The 18,648-nt window shown below is 37.0% G+C and overlaps 1 protein-coding gene across 1 annotated transcript in view; it reads right to left on the bottom strand.

The window, feature by feature from the left end:
- The window catches only part of LOC109406716 (tRNA (32-2'-O)-methyltransferase regulator THADA), a 45,587-nt gene that overhangs the window by 9,725 nt on the left and 17,214 nt on the right, over positions 1-18,648 (bottom strand). Inside the window, exon 6 of the mRNA XM_029877154.2 lies at positions 968-2,819. Coding sequence (XP_029733014.2) covers positions 968-2,819 — 1,852 coding nt within the window. The remainder of the gene's footprint in view (positions 1-967; positions 2,820-18,648) is intronic.

Below are 18,648 nucleotides of genomic sequence, written 5' to 3'. Positions count from 1 at the left end.
AGAATGTAAAAATTGATTTATTACTGAATTTTCTAGAATTTACAACTTAAACCGCTTCAGAGTAAATTTTAGGCATTTTTTTACAATTTTAAGGGGGCATCCATTTAGTACGTCACCCTAAAAATGGGAATTTTCAACCCCTCCCCCCCCTTCGTACGGGTTTTTCCCATACTTAATACATTGCTTGTCGCACTTCTCAGAAACCCCCCTCCCCCCACTAAGTGTGACGTACTTTACGGATGCCCTAAGGTCAGTGTGCACTATTTTGACTGTAGAACCGACAATATTGCTCTGATTTTTAATAATATTTGACATTGCTGAGCTATTATAATAAACTGTTTTTAGTCAACTTTTGAGCCATTTTGGAAGTTAGAAATGTCAGATGTGTCACAATATGGTTAAATATTTTTGCGTATTGCGATTTTTGGTCACACATACGATCAGAACTTTTTAACAGTTTGACAAAATCAAATGGAAGTACTTTACCGATTCCGATGATTTTTTTGAGTCATCTGCACAAAATAAAATCAGCCATTTTGATCCATGCAAAAAATGCCATTTTTGAGGAACCCCTATTTTCGATGCTCCACCAAAGCATCAAATAATCAAATAAAAAATACATGGAGTTAAAAATACGCATTTTTTTTTAAATTGGGCATGTATTTTTATTAATTGCCGAGGTTATTTCTACAAAAGAACGGATTTTCATAACCTTTGAAGATATTGAAAACAGAGCGTCAAAGTTCAACCTAAAAGTGGTATACCACTTTTTGAAAGTTGAGGATTTTTTGTTTGTTGAGCAGAACCAATACTAAATTCGGGGGCATCGAAGCCCACCTTATTGCTCAAAAAAGAAAGAAAAGGCTGGCAATAATAATGATACCCTTGTCCTTGCAACAAATGTAGCACGAGTAGAAAGACCCTACTTTGTACATGATCCAATGTACCTTCAATCAAACATACTTACCTTGGGTTGAATACCTGATGTGGGTTCACCAGCGACAGTTGGAGGCTCGATGCTCGTGTTTACAAAGCACAAATATTCCAAATAATATGCCGCTGATAGTGTTTCATTGGGTTTGATACTGGTCATGAGAACTTTGGCAACATCGTAGTTGATCACATGGGTCAAATTGTCGAAGTAATACTTCGGGCAGTAGAACAATACACTCATGCAGTACACTTTATTGGCTTCGTAACTGTCGTTTAGTGAACTCAGGAGTGAATGTACCTGTTGCTCATTCCACATGCTTGAGTTTTCATCGTCGTAGAATATGTAGCTAGCTATCTGCAGCAACTGGATCAGCACTTGGAACGAAATCGTCCGCCGACTATAGTTAGCGCCGACAAAAAGATTATCAATGCAAAAATGATGCAGCCTTTTAACAAAGTCATAGTAGTAATGGCTCTTTCCATCGGTGTCGGACTTTTTGATGATACTGAGAAATCCGGATTTAAGCCGGTTCAGCGCGTTTTTCATATAACACGTGATTTTCTGTCGCAGCGAAGGAGCTTGCACGTTTATGTTGGTCTCTAGAAAGAACAATATGCACTCGAGGTCTTGTTTCGTGAAAAGTTCCGTACTTTTGTGGCATTCCGTTAGTAAATGCAGGGCCGACATACGCGTTGAGTCGTCCGCCGAAACCATGGCAAGTTTGATTTCCCTGTAGGGAAGAAGATTTTTCCACTTCTGTTCATTCGAATTGATTTTGTCAAAAAGGCCAGTCTTTTTCGCTATTCCCAGTGAAGTCAAAATAAGCCCAAAATTGACGGAAGTTTTGCTCTCAATCATGCATATTGCAATTTCGGGGTATGCTTTAATTGCCTTGCGAATTAGATCAAAAAGCGTTTGCTTCACCTCAGGGTTGTTCTCGTTCCGAACTATCTCTGAGAGTATTGGGCTGATCCACTTGTTGAACCATTCCTGTTTGTTGTCTTCGTATGCATAGGACATCATTAGGGTCTCATAGCAGTTGTTTATGTGCAGATTGATATTTGCATGGTCATTAGCCGTCAGAGATTTGAGTAAAAATTCTATCACATTTGGAACTGCTTGTAGAACGGCTTTGGCCTTAACAATCGAACAGATGGCACCTATCAAAATACATTTTGTGTTGATGTTAATGCTTATGTTTCTGATATAATCGTAGATGATGTGGTTCAGTTTGTCATTAACTTTCACCCCTAGCTGAATTGTCAGCTTAAGTAGTTCTTTGCACAGATGACGTACGCTGTCCATGTAATGGTCCAAGTGAGACAAAGAGTATCCTAAATTAACTGCTAGAATTTCGATCAACTCTCGATGATCTCTTTTTAAGTATTCGACAATCTGCAAAGAGAGAAGCCTTTTGGTCATTTGCAAAAAGCCTCTCGAAACACCCAATATTATGCTAGGTTCTATTGAATTCTCTTCAGAAATCTCCTTGAGCACGTTCGCAGTTTTTGAAAATATATTGAAACCGTTAAAGTCTGGCTCGTTGAAGAAATCAGATTCAATGGTGCATATGACACCATTCAAGAGGCAAAGTTTTTTTGTCGAGTTTTCTTCCGAGAATATGCGTTCTGTCAATCGTAAATATCGCTTCTCTAAGTTGGCATTCATCGTGATCAGAATGCCGCAGTTTATTTTCGTATCCATTGGTATTTCCGGGTTTTCCAGCAAATCCCAGCAAATGAGAATGAGCTTTTCCACGTTCTTTTCGCCTTCGTATGTGCTCCTGATTGATGCCGAGAACTGAGTAAAGCAGGATATCGCCACGCGGATCGTGACATGGATGTAGAGACTGATTTCACTTTTGTCCGATGGCGATATATTCTGGCTAAAAATGAGAAGCAAACATTATATTTTTAGTACAAAAAATACGTTTGTAGTCGAAATAAAATAATTTAGTTCGATTTTCCTTAATTCATGATTTAACAGTAAATTAGAAACGTTTAACAATTGAACAAGAGCATAGGTATAGATGACCGGAAAGTTCGTAATTGATACGTGATTGACCAGAGTGATCAATATGCATAGTAGCTTACTGTCCTCAAAGAGTACCTTCGAGAGTTTCAAATTGTATGTAGAGTTGTTTGTGCAATTGTTGTCGTGGCGATCCAGTAGTATGGTTGCGAAATCGTCCCTAGTTTCCTAAGTCTGATAAAATCACAGGCTACGACACAACATTTGGCTTGTCATTCTTCTCGTTTCGAATCTGACTGCAGTAGTTGTTGCTGATTTTCGATTTTCTTAAAATCATTTTTAAAATTCAACACTACATAACACTATTGTGGACCCCCTCCATTCCCCATAGCATTACGTAATATTTTAACAACTTATGCTGCTCTATCCGAGGCAAGCCAAGTCCCAAGTACCAGTTGGGACGTAGAGCCATTAAGAAGAAGAAGAAGAAAAAGAAGAAGCAGAAGAAGAAAATGAAGAAGAAGAAAAATAAGAAGAAGTCTAGAGAAATGTGACCTTCCTGGATCGTCCCCACTTGTGCCGCTGTGCTATCTTAGTCCACGCTGATTACCCTAAATTTTAACCGCATGTAGTGACAGCAATCTCCATCTGCCTAGCCCGAGTGCGGGGGTAGAGAAGTGAGGCATGAATGCTGTTTTTTTTTTCAATCGCTGGTTCCTCTTTCACTGAGTCAAAGGAGACGCATGGTTTTTCACTTCATCACTGTTTTTCTTCGAGCTGCCGGTTCGTCACTTACATATGCGCTGAAGTCTTTTCGCTTCGTTATACACATGGGGACGCACAATCACGCATAACATACGGAAACGCATTTCATCGGTGTGATATAGGGTGCGTGTACCAGTTATGGCACTACCTTAGGAAAGCTTTTTATACAAAAATAACGAGAAGACCAACGAATGTCATCAATAAGTTAAAATACAGCTTAGTTTCCATACTTTACAAGAAAAATATAGAAACGAAGCCAAAACTACCTTTAGTTTTGATTACAGCGTGTGCCAATGATAGGAACCCTGTACCAGTTATGGTTACATTTTTTAACTTCGGTTCCTTTTCGCACTGTTTGCATGCATTCCTTATGGGGTTAGCCATATCTTGTACACTATGGCGAAAAAGGGTGCAAGGAAGCCGAAATTTTAAGGAAAATAATTTATTTCTACCTTGATTTGAGGAAAATGTGGAGTTTAAATGGGTGCGACTATCTTTTATGAACGTGATCTGCTGTTCACAATTTTTTTCTTGTTGATTTACATCGTTAAAGGGTGAAAATTATCTACCCCAGTAACCACAAGCATTATATCATTACATTAATTCAGTCGTATTATAGATTAACTAATGCAAGATAACTTTTATTCTACATCTGTCAAGTAATGAAGCGTTTAATCTACATTATGAATGCATTGAAGCATTATGGATTTTTGACAGATCGATATAGTTTTATAGGGCCGTTGTTTAATGCATCATTGCATTACCATGTTAAAAGCTTTCTGGCATCCAATAATGCAAGCATTTATAACTTCATATATGCATTTACTAAAGCTTGCATCGTTGTAAATAAAAAAAAACCCTGAGAACGAAAAAAAATCGGAAAATACTTCAAGAAACAGAACCGATCAAAACAAAAGAAAACCCAAGAGAAAACCAAAGCCAAGTTTTCATGGATTGCTGCGTCGCACTCAGATGATTATGCTCAGAAATTGCTGTATGAAAATTTATGTTATGTATGGTTTTTCGGTTTCTGATTGGGACATGAAGCAAACCAGGTATTGAGGGAACAAAAATGTTATGGGGTATTGGTTTCCTTATTAAGCATAGGGCTCCCGGTTTCATTATACCCAAAATAAAGGATTTGTATTTGTATTTGTATTTGTATTTTATTGTACTTCATCTGACCTTATTGGTCTTAATGAACTCTTGAAACTAGATCAGGAACATTGCATCATAACAGCACTGAACATAAAAATGCCACATATTGAAACATCGCGACTCATTCGTAACCATGACAATTATCACAAAACTGGTTACTACATATAACAGCTAAATATCAAGATTCTAAAAAGTTTACACAATTTACGAAGCAAAATGACAAACAAGAAAAATTTGCATTATTTATGGTTTCCATGTATCGTTCTGTCGATTTTCAAATTCGCGGAATTTCACTTTTCTTGGCCAAGTAGTTTTACTCAAAGCTTGCGTTCTGTAATACTTATTCATGACAATTTTAAAGGAAACATAATCTAGTTTTGAAACATCTTTCTCTCTAGATACCAATTTATGAACTTCTAAGCTATCACTTGGATCAATTCCTAAACAACGAGACACCATTAAGCTGATTTCATGTTCAGTTACAACAGGATTAATATTTGATAAGAATAGATCAAAAGTGCCGTTGACGTCGTTCTGCGAATGTTGTTCGTTTTCCTTATATACAACTGCATCAGTACATTCAAGCGAAGAGCTTGTTCCTCCATGAACACAAGGCGGCGACACAGGAGTAGAATGACGTAGGTTGTTTTCGTTGCACGAAGGCGGCTCAGGTACGGCGATGACGGCCAATGTTTCCAATATAGTCGCAACTTTGGTTTTCAAATCCAAAATCTCTTCATCGACGGATCGAATTGTAGTCATTTGAACCGGCTCTCGACGATCGCGATATTTACAAAAATCATCCATACAGACATCACACAACCAAATGACGTTGTTCGCTAACGCGTTCAATAGGAAGTAAGCAGCTGCGCTTATGCTAAAGTGCCGGTAGTGGCGCTTTTCTGATAAATGCGGTAAACGTGATAACAGTGTAAACAAGCACAAAAGTTTGCGCTACGGAATCATAGACGGCGCTCGTGTTCCATGTGTTTTTAACATATACAGCGGCGCCGCCTACACCTACCCACTCGGAAACATCATGCGCAGCACGGGTGGAAAATGCCAGTCAGAAAAAAAGAAGTAAACAGCTTGCAATTTGTATGGTGGCGTAATAAATTCTCTATTACTGTAATGAATCCGGAAGAAACGCGTAGGTATAATGATTTTGTTTCTAATTTGCAACTTTTTGCCCCAGGGTACAAATCGCTGCGATGCGGAACAAGTGCAAGCCAGCGATTTGTCCATACAAGAAAAATGATTTTACTTTTAATGTGGTGGCGCCATCTCTGATAAAAACAAGCTTTGATTTCTTACTATTGTTCTACGTCTATACCAGCACATGATGCGTGAAAGCGTTTTGAGCATTTCCCTTCACACACTGTGTACATATCGCGTTCGTTGATGGCTTGCGAACACTTAACACAATCCATGGTTAGCAGCGAAACAATGAAGCAGTGGATGATGGCAGTTAAACTCCGTACAGCAAAACTTAAAACTGTAGGGCACAGCTCGCTTGTGAATGATATCCTCCGTCGAATACTCGTAGTACGTGTACAAACAGATGCTCCTTCGGTCTCAAAGTGAATTAAACGGTTCCATAAACTGAATAATTTGCGTTCAACTGTGAGCAAACGGCAAGCATTCGGTAAACACAACAACACACATTGAAGCGCGGTTTATATTGTTCCTTATTATTGAATCTTTTTTTGTTAGATGTGAGCACGTATGAAAACATAAAGAACAGAATCAATCGGTTCCGTAATCACTTGTTTTCGAATGGGATGGATTTGGGTGGGTAAGATAACTAATGGCATTCTAGCACAACTTTTTAGAGCTGCTGGAAACACAACTCAACAAGGCACGAGCTGAGTATACCTTACTTTATATTGCACATTTTTCCATGTGCAAATACATGGTAATCGTAGTACACAGCGTTAGCGCGTCCGGGTTTCATCGTGATCAAGTCCCAGCAGTCTAGGTTCAATTCCCGAAATAGAAAAAAAAAACTCAACAGAACAAGAGAGCTGGATGGAAATGGTATAAGAAGATTGTTTTTCTTTTTTTCCTTATTTACCTTAAATAAACTTTCTGTATGGTTTCATCACATTAGCTATAGTTGATTAACAGCTTATATATGGCACAAGCCTTTTATATATTTTAGCAATGTCTACAGTAAAGCATGCTTTATATCAACAATAGTAGCGCCACTTTCGACTTTAAACCTACTTTAATGCTGCCTTTACCACAAAACAACTTTATCTTGCATACCATATAATACACTATAAAGTGAATTTAATGTTCCATATACACCTCCATGGTTACTTGGGTATGGCGAATAATTGGTACTATAGCCATAATTGGTACACTTACCCTAGTGGAAGGTTATATGGGAAAGAGGGGTATAACGCCTCGCCTAAGCATATGCGGCAATAAACCTCAAATTATGCTGTTTTTAAGGGTGCATTCTGCTTTGGAGAGTAGTTTACAAAGTTAATTGAAGTAAATTGAATTAGATTCATTACCTTTTAGGAGCTAATTAAATGTTATAATTAACTATTTCCTCCTAAGAGACTTCAACTTTTGGCCCGCGTGCGCAAAATATTTCCCATTCAAATAAAAAATAATAAAAAAAGTGTTGCTTTATAAGTAACGGAAAATTGCAGGAGGCAGGACGCCTTTTCGGATGAGGCTAAACGCCACAACCGCTTTGACTTGTTGTGAAATACCAAGGGGCTCTATCGAACTCTTCCCAGTAGCAAATAAAGGAGTAGGAGGCGCGTTGTAGTTTAATGAGTTGATTCCCGAGTAGAGGAAAAGAGCTCAATAATAGCATATTTTGATATGGAGATCAAAAAGTGATATGGGTTTGATTGACATAAGAGATAAAAGATCTAAAAATAAAATCAAAAATTTACTCCTGGAACATCATTGTAATATCATATTTAGATTTTGTAAGATCTAACCAATAGCAGCGAGCTATTCGTTTGATCTTGAAATATCAAATTTTGATATTGTTCAGATGTTCCAGGAACATTTTTCAGATATTATTTTCAGATCTTTTATCTCTTATATCAATCAAACCAACATCACGTTTTGATCGTCAGTATTTCACCTCTACCCGGGTTCCATATAACCAGCGCGCAATGTCTTAATTTCAGTGCGCTGCAAATTAGGGAATCTTTCCAAATGTGGAACATCATAGTTTACCATGCTTTTCTTTCGACTAGGCACTAAGGTGGTTCAAAAAATCGTTTTTGCTCCACACCGCTTATTCGATTCGTAACCAGATTCTTAGCCTTCTCCCAAAAAATGTGCTGATTTGGTTGAAAATTGAGAGCGCACAAGCCCTTCAAAGTTTGTATGGGAATTACTATGGGAAAACGGCGTTTTTCATTCAATTGACCGTAGCCGTTCCCCAAGTGCCCTAGAGTGTAATAGTTGATCCTTGGTACTCCCAGGCTGCTCTATCAGCTACAACTCTGCCGAAGACCACATCCAAATCGGACGCCTCATTAATTAGTTATCGATTTTTATCCATCTGGAGACACTTTAACAGTGATCATTCAGCTTCCCAGCAGGCAACATTGCTGCATATGGCGCCAAAGATAGCACATATGGCTACTATGTTTCAAGGCAAATTTCAGTGATGCCCATCCAATAGTGTAACCATCATGATCAAAGATTTTCATACTGGATAAAAATCGATAACTAATTAATGAGGCGTCCGATTTGGATGTGGTCTTCGGCAAAGTTGTAGCTGATAGCGTAGACTAAGAGTAACAAGGGTCAACTAAAACTCTAGGGCACTTGGGGAAATGCTACGGTCAATTGAATGAAAAACGCCGTTTTCCCATAGTAGTTCCCATAGAAGGGCTTGTGCATTCTCAATTTTCAACCAAATCAGCTCAATTTTTAAGAGAAGGCTAAGAATCTGGTTACGAATTGAATAAGCGGTGTGGAGCAAAAAAGATTTTTTGAACCACGCTACTAGGCATACATATAAGCCATTCTTGGGCCTAACCTGCTCAATGTTTGATCCAGTTTGCTTGTATCTAACGAAACCCGCTACTATATGATGAAATAGCCAGAAGGCGTTTTGCCCCCGGGGGGCGTTATGCCTTCAGTTCCCCTGTTTCTGCTGAAATGAAAACATAAATATAACTGAAGATTTTCCGAAATAGTTCCGAAAAAGCTTTGTTCCGAGATGGTGCGATATGATTTAATTTTCCAATATAATCAAAAACTAAAATTCACTAAAATGCGAACTGAAAAGAATCACCTTCCACAACATGCCTAAATCGATTTTAGATGACGAAAAATGGTATTAAGATCACAATGTAAAACATGGGTATTAGAGGGTTAATCTGAGTTATTTGATCACGATTGTTGAGGAGGTGTTTATTACCCTGCCTTCCCTACTACTTAAGTATCAATGTGACAGTACATACATTTCTGGTAGTTCTGAAACGAGTGACGCAACGATTTTGCACAAGCATACATGCTCGAGGCATGACACGCGAGTTTGCCATTTCATTATTACTGTAAGGCCTGAAGTACACAGGGTTTGAGCATTGATTTCTTTTTGGACAAATATTTGACCCTGTTTACTAACAGCTCTAGTAGCAAACACCGGGCTCACAAGGATACCTAGATAAAAATTCCTCTTACGAAGAAGGGAAGGTTCTTGGACAAAAGCACTGTGTAAAACGCATATTGCAAAACCTATTCTAAATTCATATTCAGCTGCTCGATACTCGTTAGTCAACTGAATGAAAGTCAATGAATATTTGTAAACATTTAATAAAGTACTAGCTGTTCCGGCAAACGTCGTACTGCCTGCCTATTGTGTTTTTGGCATGCAGTCTGTATAAAAATGCACCGCAAAATGAAATTTCAAAACTTCTCGTCTTCGGTGCATTCTCGATTGATTATCCCAATTATTTTTACGAACGAACACGCCGGAGCCCTTACGAATGAAACACTGAAAGAATGGTGTAGATGCGTTGGCCCGTTCCTGAGCCTATTCGTGACATACAAACACCATTCCATTTTTATTTATATAGATTAATTTGCTGATATAGTTAATTATGCAACGAGTAGCAAAATGATAACTTTTACAGCACGAGTGCAGTAGAAGTCGAGTTTTGCAATGATTTACATACAACATTTTTTGCAATGACAAAAAACATTCACTAGAATATGAATTCATCAGTACCATCGTACTTTGCGATGATTCAGTGGGAACGAAACAGGAAAGCTATTGAATTGTAGTTTTCAGGAAAAATACGTTAAAGGGGCTAAAATGTAAAGAGTACTATAAAATATGCAAATATATTAGTTTTTTCACGTTTTCATGGTCTCGGGACCAAAGAGGTACCCTGGTTTTATATTTTTACCAGAAAATTCAGGAAATTTTGCGTAGCATATCAAAAAATCAGAAATGTATGTTGTTTTGTTTTTGAGATATGATTTTTTAAATATAGAGAGTCATATATTTTAGTACTAGCTACTCTAAAATTGCTTGAAATTGCAAATTCTCATAAAACTATGCATAGTATTGCTTTTTAGCGTGATTCCTGGTGGTTTTGGTATCCATAATATTATAAGGAATCAAAATATAATCAAATTTAAAAAAGTGTCTTGTATGGGAAAATTTGACCTTTTATTTTCAAAAAAATATATCTCAAAAACTAAAAAAACATACATCTCTGATTTTTGATATGTTACGCCAAATTTCCTGAATTTTCTGATAAAAATATAAAACCAGGGTACCTCTTTGGTCCCGAGACCACAAAACCGTGAAAAAACTAATATATTTGCATATTTTATAGTACTCTTTACATTTTAGCCCCTTTAACGTATTTTTCCTGAAAACTACAATTCAATAGCTTTGAAACAAAAAAAAAAAAGAAGTTTACAATCGGTCAACTGGTTCAAAAGTTACGATTTTTTGAAAATTTTTAGTTTTGAAAAACCTTAATTTTTTGGGCCACCCTATATGAAAATTGGTCACCCTGATGACGAAATAAAAAAAATACGGGTCTAATTATTTCCGAAGAACTAGGGTAATTCGCTAATTGTTGAACACTACCCAAATGTTGAACAGTTTCTGAATATTTTATTATAAATCTTACTTAAGTAATTTTCATCCAACGCACATTGGAGTAAATCACATCAAAACCTGATCATAAGTGGAAAAACTCAAAATGAAGTAATTGGGTTTTCCGTTGTGTTTTTGCCAAATGTAGTTATCGTGTAATCGTTTGACAGCTAAGCAGTGTACAAATGTTTTGTTTACGCTTATCAGAAGAGGTTAAGTGAAGCTGAAGTTTAGCCGTTTTCTTTGATATAACTCACAGCGCGTGCTAGTTTTGACCGTACAAAGTGAATGAAATTGATAGTCAATCAATTCAACAATGCAGTTTGTTAAAGAAGGTTAATGTTGTCATTCTGTTAATTTGAAACCCAAACAAATTGACGTTGAATTAACATACAATATATGAAAATATTGAAAAAAATATTTGATGGAATCCTTTACCGTACATTCAAAATGAAATAAGTTGATTTTCCGGCTGTTTCCGGAAAATCTGCGTTCAGTGTATGGTAAAACTATGGTTCCTCTTTCAAATGCAGAAAGAAAACCTTCCGGATGTTTCCGATTTCAAAAGTTGCAACACTTTGAAAAAATCGTGATAATTATATTATTATATGATATTATTTGCCTTAAAACACCATTTGGCCCTCTGAACGTATTTTTCCTGAAAACTAGAGCTCAACAGCTTTCAAGCAAAAAAAAGAAGTTTAAAATCGGTCAACTGGTTCAAAAGTTGTGATTTTTTGAAAAAAAAATAGTTTCGAAAAATCTTGACTTTTACAATCATAAAATTGGTCACCCTAATGACGAAATAAAAAAACACGAAAACTATGAAATAGGGTAAGGGAGGTATTTTGGACCCCTTTAGGAAGTGGATGAACAATTCAGCGAAAAAAGAAGGTTCCCACTTCAAAATATGGATAATTTCAGTAGGCATTACGTAGAGCAACAAGTTTTCTGTCGAAAAAGGCCAAACAGAACTCAAAATTGGTGTAGTAAATACAAGAAATATCAAAACTCCTGAAGGATCTCGGGCTTCTATTTTGGACCACCTGATTTTATTTTGGACCACCAAGTGCACATATTTTGGCCCACCAAATAAAACTTCAATTGATTCATAAATCAAAGCCACCTCAGCAAAAATTTAAAAATAAATTGAACTACGTGAAGTTTACATCTTTTCTATTCATTTTTTGAGGCAGGGAACGTTTAAAAATTACGTAACGGTAAAAAAGATGAAATTTTGTTGCAATTGCCAGTTTTTACGCATTGTAGTATGATGTTTTATAAAAAAAAATGTGACGCGAAACGTGTATTTATTAATTATTGCATGACGTCAGTCACCATGTATAAATTACGTAACGCTTAATAGGAAGTGTGGAAGTCTAGTGATTTTGCTAAGTATAAAGACGTTCCACACATATTTTAATGAGTGGAAAGGCCATCAAAAATAAAGTAATTTGAATGATATGGAATTTGTCAAACATACATTAGATAACACATTGTCGCAGTCATCAACTGATTGCCGAGAAGGACAACTTTTCTACACTGGATGACTAAACACCTGAAAATTTCAACTTGTCGACAAGTTGCTAGGACACAAACCGAATCGAAATTTTTAACTTGGCGAAAAGTTGTTAGAACAAATCGAACCTACAACAATCTCATTGTAAAATAAACGTATAACAACCCAGATCACGGGGGGTCCCAACTTATTCTATTTATATGTTTTTAGAGTACATTACATTGGCATGAATATTTTGTCCCTTAAGAAGGAACTGGAGAGATGGATCTGACAGGTGGTCCAAAATATGTCCACATCTGATTATGTTGAACATATTTTGGCCATACCTTAAACCACCATTTTAGTGAATATTATCGCTCCACCGAGGTTAAGAACAGTTTATTTTGAGATCTTACAAGGCCCTTACTACATTCACATATAATAAATAATTATTTATAAAATTTAATACCTCTTCGAAGCCGACTACAAATTTGTCACCTTCTTTGTTTTTGGTGCTTTTCCGTGCGTTTCATTGGAAGTGAAAACATTTTCTCTATTTTTGATACTGAACAGCATATTTAACTGACATCCAGAATAAAGGTCATAACATAATTGAATACTTTTCGTGTTCCAATAAAAAATTACCAAGATTTAGTAGAGATTATGTGATAAATATCATAAAACTCCCTAGGTGGCCAAAATACCTGCCCAGTCCAAAATACCTCCACTACCCTACGTTTCATTACTAATTTGGGATGCATTTGGGTTGTGAAAATGCGTCAAAATAATTTTGATCAGTTTTGATGTACTAGGTGCTCCACTGTGCAACGTAAACCTATGATGTAGATGCATATACATGTGGGTCACGATATTGCTTGATATATTAATCAAAATTATACATCTTTTATGTCAAAAAAATTGATTGAAAATTTAGTAACGCTGATGACACGAAAACTACGCAATTCTTAAGAATAATGTTAAGAAATTGCTGTTACGAAATAAGCTTTGCGGGCAAATCAACCACAAATATCAAAGGCACACCATAGTTACAAGAACTGGAAGGATGTCCTTAACAGTTGAACATTGTTTAAAATCACATTTTCATTGTAATTTTATTTGAAAAAATATTTTTCTTATCACACTGTCATTATGCATCCATGATCCAATTGTTGAACACTGGCATAACCTACGATGTTAGCATAACTGCTAGAATTTTTTTTCACTTTACCTAACCGTGCATTTCATGGGATTCCAAGGGCGTTCCAGGGGTGTTCCAGTGGGCTTCAGAAAGACTCCAGTGGTTTTAAATGGGTTTCAAGGGCATTCCAGAGTTGTTCAAGAGGAATTCAGAGTATTAAGGGGGTCCCAGGAGTATTTGAAGGCGTTCCAGGAGGTTCAGGAGCAACCCACGTGTTTTCAAGGGATTTCAGGGTAGTTCCACGAGTGTTCTTGGGGGTTGAGTGGGTCCCATGGGTTTCCAGAAGTGTTTCAGGGGCTTTTAGAGGTATACTTTTCTTATGTCGTTTTCGCTTCTAATCAAATCTTTTCAGCCATTTTTGCATCTATAGTCATGTTTAAATCGACTTCAGTCCACTAGAGCTCTCTTCAAATGAGTGATTCCTTGTCATTTAAATGAATTGTCACTAGCTCGGACTAGCTGGGCACAAAACACGAAAAACCCGGAAAAAAAAAATCCGCCAGAGTGAAAAAATATCGGATGTCGGGTGAAAGTCGGGTCAAATTTTATCAAATGTTGGACCACTGTTGGACTCACATCGGATAACTGTTGGGTCTATGTTGGGTTTGGTGGCCAAAATAAAAACAGGTGAATGATAGGTTGATGTCGAGTTATACGTCATCAATTACGAACAAAGCTTCAACCGTTCAACAATTGGCGAGAACCGTCCAACATTAGGATGAGCTAGCTTAACCCTTCAGCGCGCGCGCTGTTGTAAAAAGTACAACACCACCAAAAAACCTCGCTTTTCGTATACAGCGCAAGCGCGGTGCAGTTTCGGTTGCTTGATGGCGCGCGTCCTAGAAGGTTAAGGAAGCGTTCAACATTTGGGTTACAGACTTCTCATACAAATGTTCTATTTTCTCTTAGAAAATGGAATTTAAGGGAATACAAATTCAATAGGCAGTACATGGGATGAGTAGATCTAGACGTTCACTGGATATTTTTCAACTAAAGTGGAATTATGCACGGAAAAACGAACGAAAACCAAAATGCCAGTACTAACCGTTCAACAATTGGCGAAAAACCCTACAAGCCCACCAAGTTTCACGTCAATCGGAGATGCACTATATCGTTTTTCTATGGAATGGCTGTATAGCTACAGTTTTATCGTATTTGGGAGAAGTAATGAATTTCTACATTACTATACTTTTTTATAGTGACACTTGCATTTCAAATTTAATTATATCACTCTATATCCACGAATTTAAAAACTGGTAATGATAAATGTGTGAAATACAGGGTATGGCCAAAATGTTTGGGATAGGCAACTTTTTTTCTCCCACAAAAAAAAAACCAACATGCTGTAACTTTCCATAGAGTGCATTAAAAATCTCAAATTTTGACTGTTTGTCAACCTATTATGTGTACATCATTGGTACAAATTTGGGCTCGATTGATTAATCGTTCGCAAAGTTAGAACCGTTTATGTAAAACACTATTTTTTAGACAACTGATTTTTTAGCTGTCATATCTCAGAAACCAAATATTATATTGATAGATAATGAATTTGTGAGTTGAATGAGTCAAAAAAAATCAGTGGAAAATTGACGGAGATATGATCATTTCAGTTTCGTGAGTACCTGGGTACCCTGCCGGCATTCTACGGGTGTGCTTTTGCTGGCCACACTACGGTTAACAAGATATCAACCTTTTAAATACATTATGCAGTATTTCCGCAGCTATCAAGCAATAACGCATTAGATTGGCATTATGAATGTAACGATGCATTGCATTATTTTTACACCCAATCAATGGTGCATTTAAAAGTGATATAAGGTGAGAAAATCATGTAACACAGCATTATCTGAATAAATGCATAGTAGCCAGCTCAATGGCTTGACGCTTATGATACCTAAACAAATCAAATCACAACTCAAAGAAGTGAACAGCTTTACATTAGAAGCTGACTCCCCCTTCAAATTTTCTATGTGAATCCTTCGGCTAGATTATATTAAGCAGATAAATCAACAGAATTGTTCTTTTTCTCTGCTGATGGCTACAAAATCCCAACGATATGGATATCCAGTTCAATACAATACCGTATGCGTGATAATGTTTGCACCATCGTTAAATAAAATTCCAATTTTACTTGTGAAGACAATGTATTGGTTTTATTTGCAGGCATTTAAGCTATAACTCATATCATAGTAGGCTGTGAATAAAAAGTGTTGATTTTCTTAGTTTAACACTTGCATAATGACTAAGTGGGGACCTAGCTCGTGATTTGTCCACACGCAAATGTCGAAAAGCATCCGTGGTAGTGTCAAAGTCAAGATTAACAATTTTTGAATTTATTTTTTTATTTTGACATTGCCTAATGGTGTAGATATTGACACACAAACAAAAGTTATAATAACTATTGATTCTGGAATTTGGTACGGATCGATAGTTTTTCGGAAATCGAAAAAAACGGAGGTTGCGTTCGGGCAAATTCAAGACTTTCTTATATGGCGCTACTCGTAGCTCCTGGATGGCATTGGTAATAATGAAATTTTTTTTTATGGTCGAGGGATCATAAAGGCCACCGTAATTTTCCTTTTCGATATACCATGCCGTTAAGTCGCTGATTTCGTGATTCTTTGCCATTTTTCTCATTGAGCGCATATAATACACCCAAATCTTATTTTTGGTGGCAGGGATAGCTTTCTTTATCCATGTTAACCTTGGACGAGCAGTGGACACCTTCGGGAATAGTTGCCCTTGCTTTTTTTTCGGTCTAAGACTGTTTTACGGTTCTCCTGAACACTCCTGAAGTGTCTTTTTTAACATTTGTGCGTGGACAAGTCCCGACTACCGCTGCTACCCCTTCATGGTGCAATTTTTAAACTTAAGAAATCGGATTTTTTTACCCGCAACCTACTATGATATGAGTTAGAGCTTACGTGCATGCAATAAAAACCAAGACATTGTGTACAGGTGATATGGGTACCTTATTTGTACGATGGTGCAAACATTATCACGCATACGGTACCAGATTAACGCATTGATCTAATAATCTACAAAAAAAAGTTTCCATTTTATATATTACTAGCTGAATTGCCCAGCTTTGCTCGGGTTTATTTATGGAGCAAATGCGAAGTCCCATATAGCTGAATGCCTAAACATGCCGGTGTTCCGCAAGATCATCTGAAAATAAAGAGATTCCAGGTGACATGAAAGCCATATGAAAATACTGTCAAAAATTCAGAATTCCGAAGCATGCTTAGTATACTAAACATTAAATCTACTGATACGTTTCTACGGCATAGAGTGCCATTGTAATTTCCACACAATCTACAAATTTATGGAAAGAAAAACAAAGAAGCCATTCAAATAAAAACAGTAGCTATCTTTAAAAGAAAAACACTAAGCTGAAGAGAGGTAAGTCAGTAACTTGAATTTTATTTTGGTTTCTCATCTTTGTCATATGGCATTTGACAGGTTTATTAGTTTCATATATTTCAATGAAAATGATGATTCTTCATGTTTTGCTCTGTCAAAATAAAATAAAGCTAAATCATGTGCTTTCACCATTTTCAACGACACTTTGAGAAAGTGTTAAAGGTTCATGTAGATCTCAGGTTCCATAGATAAATGTTACGAAAACAAAACATGGACGTTTCAAATAAGTTTTCGTAGCGTGCTCTATGACCTATCGAACTGCGGAGCCGTTGTTTTAAATCTCAATCAGTAGAAATATGTTTGCGTTACAACGTATAAACGTATGCTGTCCGACTCGCTTTCGCTCGTCGGACTTAAAAATGGGATAACACCTCTGTTCGCATTCTACCGGGCAAATGCTTGGATGTGCTGTTCGCCTAGAAGTGAATCGACGCAAACACGGCGCATCGGACTTTTGGTACATCGGCGGCTTTCTGCCGCCGATGTTCCTCAGTCTTCCATACAGTTGCGACGCAAAAATTTGCCAGAAGTAGTTAAATATTTTATGGTAAACGAATCTTTCACGATTCGATATCTTGATCTTCAAAATAGCGTTCGATTTTAGACTTACATTCACCAAGCTCGATCGATTGATACCCACATCCCAAGCAACACACATGTTATAATAGAGTTACGACAGCGCAAGTTTTGGTTGTATAGAAGTTTATTTTACGTAATTCTAACATTGTGTTGAAATAACGTAAAATAAACTTCTATACAACCAAAACTTGCGCTTTCGTAACTTTTATATAACATGTGTGTTACTTGGGATTACATGGTGTCATAGCACAAACCATCATTCCATGGCCACCATCATAAATTATGGTCCGCCATCTAGAATATCAGATTGGCGTAAAATATCTATTTTTGACATCTACTCATCAAGCCCGATCGACCCATATTGCATGGTATCAGCTCATGGCCGCCATCATGAATTTCAAAATGGCGTCGTATGTCGATTTTTGACTTCTACGCATCCAGCCCAATGAATTGATATCCATATTGCATGGTATCATAGCTCATGACTGCCATCTTGGATTAAGGTTCGCCATCTTGTATTAATAATCCGCCATCTTGAATTTCAAAATAGCGTCATATATAGACTTTTGATTTCTACTCATCAAAGCCGATCGATGGATACCCATACTGCATGGTATCATAACTCAAACTACCATTGCATAGCCGCCATATTGGATTATGGTCCGCCATCCTGGATGTATAGTCCGTTATTTTGTATTTCAAAATGGCGTCAAATATATATTTTTGACTTCTACTCATCAAGCCCGATCGATAGATACCCATATTGCATGGTATAGTAGCTCAAACCAGCATTCCATGGCGGCCATCTTGGATTAAGGTCCGCCATCTTGGAGTTCAAAATGGCGTCGGGTATTGATTTTTGACTTCTACTCATCAAGCCCGATCGATAGATACCCATATTGCATAGTATACGTAACAGATTTACCGTTAAATAGCATGCATTCTGACGTTTTGGCCGCCATCTTGGAACCCAAGCCGCCATCTTGAATTCCAATTCCCCTGTAACCACCTCCTTAACCTAA

This window comes from Aedes albopictus, chromosome 3 (genome assembly GCF_035046485.1).
Source record: "Aedes albopictus strain Foshan chromosome 3, AalbF5, whole genome shotgun sequence".
Classification (NCBI taxonomy): domain Eukaryota; kingdom Metazoa; phylum Arthropoda; class Insecta; order Diptera; family Culicidae; genus Aedes; species Aedes albopictus.
The sequence above is the reverse complement of the archived record's forward strand: the minus strand, read 5'-3'. Positions and strand labels throughout refer to the sequence as shown.